Source organism: Cydia amplana, chromosome 14 (genome assembly GCF_948474715.1).
Source record: "Cydia amplana chromosome 14, ilCydAmpl1.1, whole genome shotgun sequence".
NCBI classification, from domain to species: Eukaryota; Metazoa; Arthropoda; class Insecta; order Lepidoptera; family Tortricidae; genus Cydia; species Cydia amplana.
In genome coordinates, this window is record NC_086082.1 from 3530520 (window position 1) to 3541931 (window position 11412).

The 11412-nt window shown below is 37.8% G+C and overlaps 2 protein-coding genes across 2 annotated transcripts in view; one reads left to right on the forward strand and one right to left on the reverse strand.

Moving 5' to 3' along the window:
- LOC134653952 (chloride intracellular channel Clic) overlaps window positions 1-7436 on the reverse strand; it is a 74511-nt gene extending 67075 nt beyond the window's left edge. The window contains exon 1 of the mRNA XM_063509321.1: window positions 7273-7436. Coding sequence (XP_063365391.1) covers window positions 7273-7344 — 72 coding nt within the window. The 5' untranslated portion in view covers window positions 7345-7436. The remainder of the gene's footprint in view (window positions 1-7272) is intronic.
- A 339-nt stretch (window positions 7437-7775) lies between these two features.
- Window positions 7776-8583, forward strand: LOC134653889 (pre-mRNA-splicing factor Syf2). Its single transcript, XM_063509251.1, has one exon. The coding sequence runs from the start codon at window positions 7824-7826 to the stop codon at window positions 8532-8534; it is 711 nt and encodes a 236-aa protein (XP_063365321.1). The 5' UTR covers window positions 7776-7823; the 3' UTR covers window positions 8535-8583.
- The last annotated feature ends 2829 nt before the right edge of the window (window positions 8584-11412 follow it).

The following is an 11412-nucleotide window of genomic DNA, read 5'->3' on the forward strand; positions in this document are numbered from 1 at the left end:
GTAGCTTTGTCCAGAGGCCAACGTCATGTCATGATGTGTAATTTTCACTCAAGTGTTCATAGATCTTCCCTTGTGTATATTTCGTTAATTGTAATTTTTCGTGATCATATTTTTTCCTCGACCATGCAGACGCATATCTCTTACGGTGTACAATAATTAGCAAGTAAATCGTGAAAACGAAAGCATTTGACATTTTCAAATCAATCGATAGGCATCTAGAAACCCGTTCCCCACGACTGAGCAGAACAGATCTTCTTAGCATAATCATAATTAACAATGGACATATTGGACATGCTAATGGGTCTGCCCTAGCACGAGGCGTCGCGTGCAGCGTCACTTTCCAACGACGGTTTCTGTTTCGCGCGCGTGCTAGAGAGCGCATTCCCGCCCCACCGGGGGAGGGAGGCGGCAAGGAAGATTGGAGGTTATTCCTAGTGGAGGAAGATTGATATTCCTATGATAAATAAGCACGATTTGTGAAGGAAAATTCTGGAATAGTCAGAAAGTGATGGTTCATGAAGGAACTGGTATTCCTAGTGCAGGACGGTTGATCTGCCTGTGATAAAATAAGGCGTAGTTAAGGGTGATGAGAGGTTTGTGAAGGAAAGTTCTGGAATAGTGCTTTCCTTTCCGACTTATTGAAGTGGTGGTTCAAGAAGAAACTGGAGAGTATGCCTAGTGCAGGACGATTGATATTCCTGTGATAAATAAAGCGTAGTTAAAGATGATGAGAGCATGAGTATGGATACTCGTATTTTTGAAAAAGTTTTTAGTAAATGGTGATGAAGGATTTATAAAACAGCTGAAATGTTCCTATTGCAATAGGTACCTATGATTTTGATATTCCTATGGGATATTCTTGAATAGGCTAGTTCCTAAGTGATTCATGAAGGGACTGGAAAATTACTAGTGTGGGACGATTGATATCATTTTTAAATATCATCATAAACAAATGACTGCATCGATTGCGTATTTGCGTATCACATGACTAAAATGACTTTCATTTGTCTGTTCCGCGTTACATTCAGACATAGAAGCAGATTATTTCCCTCATAGATCAACCGCGTTCCAGAGGCGTATCGTCGCAATTTGCAGAATGCCAATTAAAATTATATAATTCAGCGCAGCACACGATTGACGACCAAAACAACGTTTAACGGCCGCGAAGCATGAAACACTGAAGACGGGCTGGTAGATTTATCGTCTTGGAAAATCTATCAGGCATTACTGCACCTGTAGGTACAACTCTAATCTGATGTAAAGTCAGTAGTAGATGGGTGAATTGGCTTGTCTCTCGTTGTCATAGTTACGGTCTCCTGGGTCACTCTTTAAAACTTGATTATAAGGCATTAAAATTCACTTAGTACATTTTTATCGGTACTTACACGCCCTTTCTATAAAGGGCCATCACCCAAGCGTGTTAGTAGAACATGGCGTACAAGATCTTCTAACAAAATGGCAGAATAACAAAAAGTTTATCAACCCAGTTTATCTCTCTCTCTCCGGACAGTGATGGCCAAAGTGGTCAAATATATCGTTACACACATTTTTTACTACAGAAATAAGAATGAGATAGTGTGGTCGGAGTCTAGACGCGTTTAAACATATTACTTATTTAGTACATATGTGTTTTAAAAAGGTTTTCAATGTTATAAGGAGCGAAGCAGTCGGCCAAACAGCCAAAAATAAATGACCATCGACGTGTGTAGTGCTTAATTCCCATCGATCACAGAAAGATCACAGACAATCATTCTGAAACTAACCACTATAGGTCTATCCTCTATACTATACAGATAGAGGTCTTCTTACGCTGGTGCTACACCCAGCACTTGGCAGCTCTCAGGACCACACGAAAACCATCGACACTTAATTGGCAATACGTAAGCCTTATTGTAAAGGCATAAAGTCTACTTATAATCAGTGTTCTGTTACAGTAGACGCAAACCAAACTGACGACCGGGGTAAAACTTCTCATTCACAATCGCGTAGTCGTAGGAAGGGTGAGAGAGATAGTGATATGACCCCGGTCGTCAGTTTGGTTTGCGTCTACTATAGTACACAGCCAGGAATGCTCAGGTGCTGCAGGTGCTCAGGAAGGGCTAATTGGACCCTAATTAGGACCCTCGGCTGACAAATCGCAAGTCCTGGGTGAGTAATGGCACGCTTTACTGGACAGTTTAGTAATGACATTTTAGGACGATAATGCGGGATAAGTGAGAAATTTGTAGCTTATTGCTATTAGATAAGTATATAAAAAACCGGCCAAGTGCGAGTCGGACTCGCGCACGGAGTGTTCCGCACCATCAACAAAAAATAGAGCAAAAAAATCGTGTTTGTTGTATGGGAGCTCCCCTTAAATATTTATTTTATTTTATTTTTAGTATTTGTTGTTATAGCGGCAACAGAGATACATCATTTGTGAAAATTTCAACTGTCTAGCTATCGCGGTTCATGAGATACAGCCTGTACGGATATGATGGTCGTTCTTGTCTACGTGACAGCGTGATAAAACGGTGTCCGTCACTTTCTTTCCCACGGTGTTAAACAGTGACAGTTTTTTTATCACGTGGATAAAGATGGATAAAGCTATCCATAATAGGCTGGCTGGTGACAGACGGACGGACGGACGGACGAACGGACGGACAGCGAAGTCTTAGTAATAGGGTCCCGTTTTTTACCCTTTGGGTACGGAACCCTAAAAACTGGACAAGTGCCCACCGAGGGTTCCGTACGTTTTATTATTTGTTGTTATAGCAGCAACAGAAATACATTAATATCACGGTTCATGAGATACAGCCCGGTGACAGACAGACGGACAGTGGAACAAACCCTAAAAACGAATCTTTTGACACATTGACAGACTATTTATCAAAATTGACTTAATTATAACACAACACACGTAAACTGTAATTCATGAGCCCATAAATAAATCATTAAGCAGACATCAAAAAGACAAGCAAAATAATTACACCGTGTTGACAGTGTCAAGAGCATGAATTATGAACGGCCGCGCGAATCATGCAACAGCTGATAAAAAATACACAAGCTACAAACTTCATTAATGAGATGTCGGTACATATGCTAAAGGCCATATTACCGCTAATACTTCAAATATGTCTGGTAGACAGATATGCAACGGGGTGGTCATGTATAGTGACCTTTTGCCAGTTTTTAAAGCATTTTTAAGAGTTTTTCAGGGTTCCGTACCTCAAAAGGAAAAAACGGAACCCTTATAGGATCACTTGTGCGTCTGTCTGTCCATCTGTCACAGCCTATTTTCTCCGAAACTACTGAACCAATTAAGTTGAAATTTGGTACACATATGTAAATTAGTGACCCAAAGACGGACATGTAACATAAACAAATACATTTTAAACATGGGGGCCACTTTTGGGGGGTGAATGAAAAAGTTAAAAAATGTTATAGGTACAGGGTGGTCCAAACGTTGACGTCCAAAAATTTTTTTTAGATTCCTCACGTCGTGGGCTATCAGAATATACCCCATGTATGTTAGCCGATTTTTCGTAGTTTTCGAGTTATGATTTTTTAAACTTTTAACTTTTGTTATGAAATTCCGGGGTTCCCATACAGAGTGGCTAAAAAATAACTGCATTCCCGTTGCCAGGGAGGTTAGGATTATACTAAGCAACTTTTACTATGGGACCAACCCCGAAATCGCGATTTTTTTTTCAGGTAAATTTTTTTTTCGCGATTTGGGTGGAACTCGAAAACTACAAAAAATCGGCTAACATACATGGGGTTATATTCTGATAGCCCACGACGTGAGGAATCTAAAAAAAATTTTTGGATGTCAAGGTTTGGACCACCATACCTATCAAATGAAAGAGCTCATATTGGGAATTTCAAATATTTTTTTTTATAATTTTAAAATAAATAGGTTAGAAGTTATTTAAGAAAATAGCCAAAAAAATTACATTCCAGTGCAGTCAAGCGTGAGTCTAACTTAATGTACGGAACCCTTGGAATGCTTGGTTTTTTTTTCAACCGTCTACAGACTTACAGAGCATAATGCTTTTGACAGCTGGAACTAAAAGCAATGAAATTGACAAGTGTACTGTTTGTGTCGGAATTCACCCGCAGACGGATTTGGCCGCATTGACCTTACTTTTGAAACAAAATGATTAGATTTTCGATGTGATAAATTAAAATTAGGTATCTTAAACGATAATCATTCCATTTAAATCCGGTTGTGTCACTATTAGTTGTAACACTTTATTATACTTCAGTGATAATGATAAAATAAGTATAATTGTGATAATAATACCTATCCATTAATTGTAATCGTTGTTAAAGGTGCAGCCGATAAGTAGGGTAAGTGTGCTTATCACTGAAGAATAATATCTGATATTTATGATTATGCTTTTGTAAGTTACTTTACATGTACTCAATAAATAGTTTAAGCTGTATAGTTGCCATATAAATAATTGAAATAAAAAAATAGATGGGATCTATATAGCACTCAACCAATAATGGCATAAGGTAAAAAAGTGCATATACATATAAGGCTGTGACTATACTTATTCACCTAAAACAGGACACCATTGACATAATCCTTTTGCCAAGTACCTAGAAGTAGTATGCAGTTTTCAGCCAAAAGGGTACTTATTGTAGGTTGTCAATAAGACGCTACTACCATAAAGCTTCATTTTGAAATCAACCTTATCAACAACCAACAATGTGGTACCTTTTAGTTGAAAATGTCACATATGTTCTTTTTGCCAATAACAAATAATCTATGATGAAATTTTTAATGACTGCAAAGCAAATGCTTAAAAGTTCTACTTCAAACTTTTTTGAATTTTGAACCTACTATTTACCCTAATAAAGTTACAATTTCAATGCGTTTCTGCAGTATGAATGGTGTTCCATCTAAATATAAAACATTTCTTTTACTCAAGGATGACAAGAAACAATGTCTATGTCTCCCTCAAAAGTGCATCTGGCATTCTCTACAAATAACAGAAACTATTAATTACCTTCAGCCAGTTGTTAACACTCACCATATTTATATTATAATCATTAACAATACCAATTACTATGGTAATTGAGAAAATATTGCATAACGGCATTAGCATACAAGGAAGGCCGCATGACTTGAATATAAATTCAATTGGTTATGACCCTTTATGGCAGTTGATTCATGGATAGCTCTTTAATTTATTAGGAACATGTCCTGTGGCTATATTATGGACACTTAGTTTATTGTAGGGAGTTGTAAATTTACAAATGTGGCCTGTGGCTATATTATGGACACTTAGCTTATTGTAGGGAGTTGTAAATTTATAAATGTGGCCTGTGGCTATATTATGGACAATTAGTTTATTGTAGGGAGTTGTAAACTTATAAATGTGGCCTGTGGCTATATTACGGACACTTAGTTTATTGTAGGGAGTTGTAAATTTATAAATGTGGCCTGTGGCTATATTATGGACACTTAGTTTATTGTAGGGAGTTGTAAATTTATAAATGTGGCCTGTGGCTATATTACGGACACTTAGTTTATTGTAGGGAGTTGTAAATTTATAAATGTGGCCTGTGGCTATACTACGGACACTTAGTTTATTGTAGGGAGTTGTAAATTTATAAATGTGGTCTGTGGCTATATTATGGACACTTAGTTTATTGTAGGGAGTTGTAAATTTATAAATGTGGCCTGTGGCTATATTATGGACACTTAGTTTATTGTAGGGAGTTGTAAATTTATAAATGTGGCCTGTGGCTATATTACGGACACTTAGTTTATTGTAGGGAGTTGTAAATTTATAAATGTGGTTGCCCGCAACTTTTATTGATGGTAATTTGTTTGTATGTTGCTGATGTTTTAGGTTTATGTTAAAACTTTACTGCTTATTACATTTCATATGGTACACCATTTCTTACTTCTGCAGGGTGGTTGGTTAGCCATGTCATGCGATTTCAATATTTCTCTAAGATCTACGTTGTAGGCTGAGCCTAGTGTGGGGATCATTGTATTGCATCTCTTGGAATGTTAATTTCTTGAAATAAATATTAGGATTTAGTGCAGCAGCAACAGTTCAGTAGTAGGTATAGGTACTTAAGTAGGCAAGGAGCACCAAATGATTATATCCAATCCAAAAAAAATGGTATGATGGGAATAAAAACAAACAAGAGGCAGGTGGTACAAATGTGAGCAAGAAATTGGACAAGTACAACTGTGTATTGTTGAAGTATCTAGATTATTACAACATAAAAATTTATGTTTAATATTAAACTGTTCGTACTTTTAATTTTTCTTGCACCTATTACTGCTTGCTCTCTGTTTGGCCCGAGGGTTAACTGGTAGAGAATGCCTTCTGGCATTAAGTTCGCCTTTTGTACATTTTTTGACTGTGCAATAAAGTTTAAATAAATAAATAATTCTATGAAATGAACTGCCTACTTAGAGTCAGACCAAGAAAAGTCTGCAGCGGATTTGATAGCTCACGCAGTGCAAGTGTTAGTTTAAACATCAAACTTCTATGAAATTGTGACTTATAAACAACACTTGCACTGCGTGGGCTATCAAATTCGCTGCAGACTTTTTTAGGTCTGACTCTATTAACTTTTAAGATATGAATAAGACTGAATCATATTGTGAAGTTACATATGTAATAATATGTATGTAAAACTTGTAAGAATAACATTTAAGCTCACATGTTCAGTTATAAAACAATGTTCTAAGTAGGTACTTATACTATGACATTGGTTATAAATTTATACTTTTATCCTTCTCTATTGAGGACAGGAAAATAGTATGAGTCATGATGACCCATTGGTCACAACCATTGGTTAGTCATTACTAAACATAGCCACATATTGACATAAGCATAGTTTTATATCTAAAACCAGCCAGTTAGGTATGTAAATAATGGATTAACTTCCGAGAATACTGCATGATTAATGTTACAATCAAAGATTACGGCAAAATCACAACAAGTGCATCAAAGCTCGCCAGATGGCCGGGAAACAAAACAAAGTCGCGTTGACCTACATTGCGCGCATTATAAGTGCACTAAGTGCAATAATAATATACTTTCATGCACAAGAGCCGCGGGCGCTGCACCGTACACGACTCACGAGCGCTCCTACGCCGACAAACAGACACACACAGCCTTGCGACACCATGGTAACCGACTAATCCCACTTAAGATGTTTTATGTTTCTCACGTTTGCCAACTCTTCGCGTTCGTAAGCGCGTGCCGCGTTTACGCCGACCCGGTAATCTTAACATAACACGTGCATAGTTAATACCTTTATGATCAGCTCGATCTCCGGAACGTCGCCGTTCGCTGTTCCATTCTCTGCGATTTCATCCGACATCATGAACTTAAGAAACACTTCGGTTTTAGAGAATGTACGCTTTAACACACTTTTTTACACGACCGTCACCGTATCAAAACACCGATTGACTGACTCACTTCACTTCGTTCATGTTCGTTCGGCAAATTTTTGACGATGTGCGGCTAACTTCACGTGACAATTTTTTTTCTTACGAATATATAATATTGATAGTTATATCATATTGATGATATAATTTTGATTCTAGTATTGATACGGAGCTTAATTTAAATAACTACAATTTATTATTATGTTCATTGTTCAGATTATGACCGTCATTCAATGTTACCCACGAAAAAATATGAATATTATTATTCACAGGCTTTTTGACGTATGACGTCATCGATGTCATTGTCAAGTGTCAAATCGTTTGTGGAGCTTAGCTTGTTTATTTGTGGGAATTGAGGGGTTATTTTAAAGATTTCTACAAATTACAATTTACTTTACGAGATAAAGAATCAAAAATGAGTGAAACAGAATCAGCGGGACCTTCTGCATCAGGCAAGGAAATGACATTCGCGGAGAAACAAGCAGAACGAATGAAGAGACTGCGCACTCTGCACTCCGCCAGAAATGAGGCTAGAACACAAAATCACCAGGAAGTCGTGGCTGAAGAGACTAGAAACAAGCTGCCCCCGAACTATGAGGCGAAGCGACGCCAGGCGGAGTGGCTCGTCGACGACCAGAAGAAACGAGGCGAAGCGGAGTCAGAAGGCAAAGATTACGACAGAGTGAAATTGCTGAATATCTCCGCAGTCGAAGCGGAGCGTTTAGAGCGTAAAAAGAAAAAGAAAAATCCAGACCAAGGGTTCTCTACTTACGAGCAAGCGACAGTGAGGCAGTACAACAGATTAGTTAAAAACATGCCAACAGCAGATATGGAGCAATACGAGAAACAGAAACAAAAATACGGCGATGCGTTCTACGGCGGGCCTAACGTGATCATTCACGGCATGCACCAGGACCGGAAGGAAGCTGTTGACAAGATGGTGGACGACTTGGAAGGCCAGATCGCCAAGCGCGCGAAATATTCACGCAGACGTATCCATAATGACGATGCAGACATTGATTACATCAACGAGAGGAACGCCAAGTTCAATAAGAAGCTTGAGAGGTTCTACGGAGAGCACACGGCTGAGATTAAACAGAATTTGGAGCGTGGTACTGCCATTTAAGTTAGTTGCATAAGGTTTGTAAATAGTTAATAAATGTATTGTATCTAAAGTTTTATTTCTCCTTATTTAACACATTCATTGCCACCTAGCCAAACAAGACATCCACGCCAGGTCACAAAAAATTCGTCATATAAAGCTGTAGTACCACGATCCCGACTATCGGGTCGTCCGGCCTGGAAACGGATTCATAAAATACCCGATAGTCGGGTTTTCGGCACTGAATGCGTTTGCTGTTGGTTGCAAGGTACAAGGATCTACACTAAGGAGTTTGCGCATAGATATACCTAAGACTGTCAAACATATACCACTTGTTTTGCCCTGTGATTGGAAAACCTAAAATTGTTCCCTTTGTCTCATACTATTATTTTATTCTAGGCCTTTGTTTTGTGTATGTGTGACAATGAAAACAAATAAATTAAACAAATTTCAGTAACAAGTTTATTCTGATAAATGTGCAGATTAAATTACAATAGTAAGTACATAATATAAAATACATACAAGTTTATAATCTATGAACTAAAAGCTTCTGTACAGTGACAATGTATGTAAATTATTCCACAGGTGATTACTAGTTTTCTAAGCTTTTTATTACACTATCATTAATTAATACCCCAAAGATAGAGATAAGATAAGATACATTACTTACCTAAATATATTTTTGATTACTTTTTTAAATACATTATTATTGACCTTTTGACCGCCACAGTCAGCAGTGGGCGTCATTGGAAAGCCAAGCCAAGGATGCCAACGACGGTTACAGCCGACAGCTCTGCCAAAGCAATAGGGACTTACGCGGGACTCCGTTAAGTTCAATTTCGCTTAAACAATCGCCTCGCGTCCGGGAAACAGCATATTCTTTCGCCGTCTGGCGTTCAAAAGGTTAAAGTCAACCTTTTTGGTCGCCAAAATTTACAGTATACTTAAAATGGACTTTAACACATTAATATTGCTTTGTGTTACATAATATAGTCGTGACTTTCAACATTTAAAAAACTGAAATCTAATAACCTATGGAATATTTACATCAAAATCACTGAACCCATGTAATACTAGCAGTAGACGTGGAGTATTACAAAATAAACTTAACACAATACTTTTAAAGTCGAAATAAAACATTTTGTCCCTTTCGCACTTACACAGTTCGGTAGAAAGAGACTAAATATACGAATGTTCTACATCGGCTATAAAGGAATCGTGCTAGCTGAGCGCAAAATAACTATGCGTTAATTATAATACAAGGTTATAAAGCGTTTTAAAATTTACACTATTTCTCGGGCCCTATGTATTGGAGTAAGAGTAGGGCGATTGCTATAGTTATTGGCCACTCCTAACAAATCCGGGAGAAACCAGCTAACTGAAGCCTTATAAGGGCTCATTTAGACGGTGCGAGAACTCGCATACGAGTTTCATTACATTGCGTCATTTGATCTGTCGGCTGAATTGCTGTAACCTCCATTGGTGCGCAATGTAACTAAAATCGTATACGAGTTCGCGCGCCTTCTAAATGAGCTCTAAGTGTAAGGCCTGAGTGGACGCTCGGAGCGGAGCGTTCGGCGGGGCGTGCAGCGTGGCGTCGGGCTCCCAAGTGATTTGAGCAGCGTGCACTAAGGCCGCTCCTATACGTTTGCATTTGTTTGACATGCACGCCGCACACCCCGCCCCGCTGCACGCCCAACTCGAGCGTCCACTCAGGCCTTACACTAAGAGTGGCCAATAACTATATATAGCAGTCATCCTACCCTGCCTCTTCCTAAGCCCATGTCATCCTTGTCTGTTTACACTACCCTTTCCGAGAAATAGTGTAATTTAAAACGCGTTTAATCGCGCGTATATCCTTTATTATGTGCTCGACAGATGGTTTTTCTACATTTAATTTTCTACCTTATCGTCATAATTATAAAGATAATATTACATGCATCGTACGATTTCGGCAGTGTGTTTTAAATATGGGCTTTAATTACGAGTAATTTATGTGCTAAGGCAGAAAATCGACTGGAATAAAACTAACTGTTAAGCACAAAATAAATTTGAAATACCATAATACAAGGAGGCTACCGCGACGATCGAAATTCGAAGAACGTCTGCCACCATCTTTATGAATATTACGAGAATGGAGTGATAGTGATGAAAATTTCGAGGTTCGAGGTAGCCCCCCTTACTGCTTTGCCGAGACAGGTTATAAAGACACTTTTCAAAATGTTACGTCCTTACGTCCTCCTTGTTATGTTATATCCTTCGCCTAAAATAGGTATCGAAAAGTAAGATGGATATTATAGTGAACCAGCATCATTGCGGTTGCGGCAAGTTTCATTGAATATATATCGTCCCTACTTAGAATAAATTGCGAAACAATAATTTTGTGAGTTTCGGAAAAGTTGTGTCCAGAATTCTATAACTGGCTCTTTTGAAAACCATCGGCGACTAAAGTGGAGGTAGGTCAATACCTATTGCGATCAATAAGATTGTAATACGTTCGCCCGGTAGTTATATGAGTAATCAGAAAGAAATACTTTAAAACAAGTTAATTATAGCACAATTTTCATGATCATTCTTTATACAACCAAAAAGATTATTTTTTTAGAAGAAAGTTTATCAGTATTAAAAATTTTTTAAAACACCTCAAGTACTTACCTACATAATATGAATAAATTTTATAGTAAAGAAATTCGGAGAATCGACTAGAAATCACAGTGATTTGTTCAAAGACAATCATATTTTTTGTTAAATTTAAACTTAGGAGTACCCAAAGTGATGTGGCGCAGAATTGGGCTAAGTGGCATTCTCTTGTTTCAGAGGAGTTCATTTTTAGGTCACTAAGCTAGTGAAGTAAGTAAAGTACCTAATAAGTAAATCTTTTAATAAAATTTTAAGTATATAA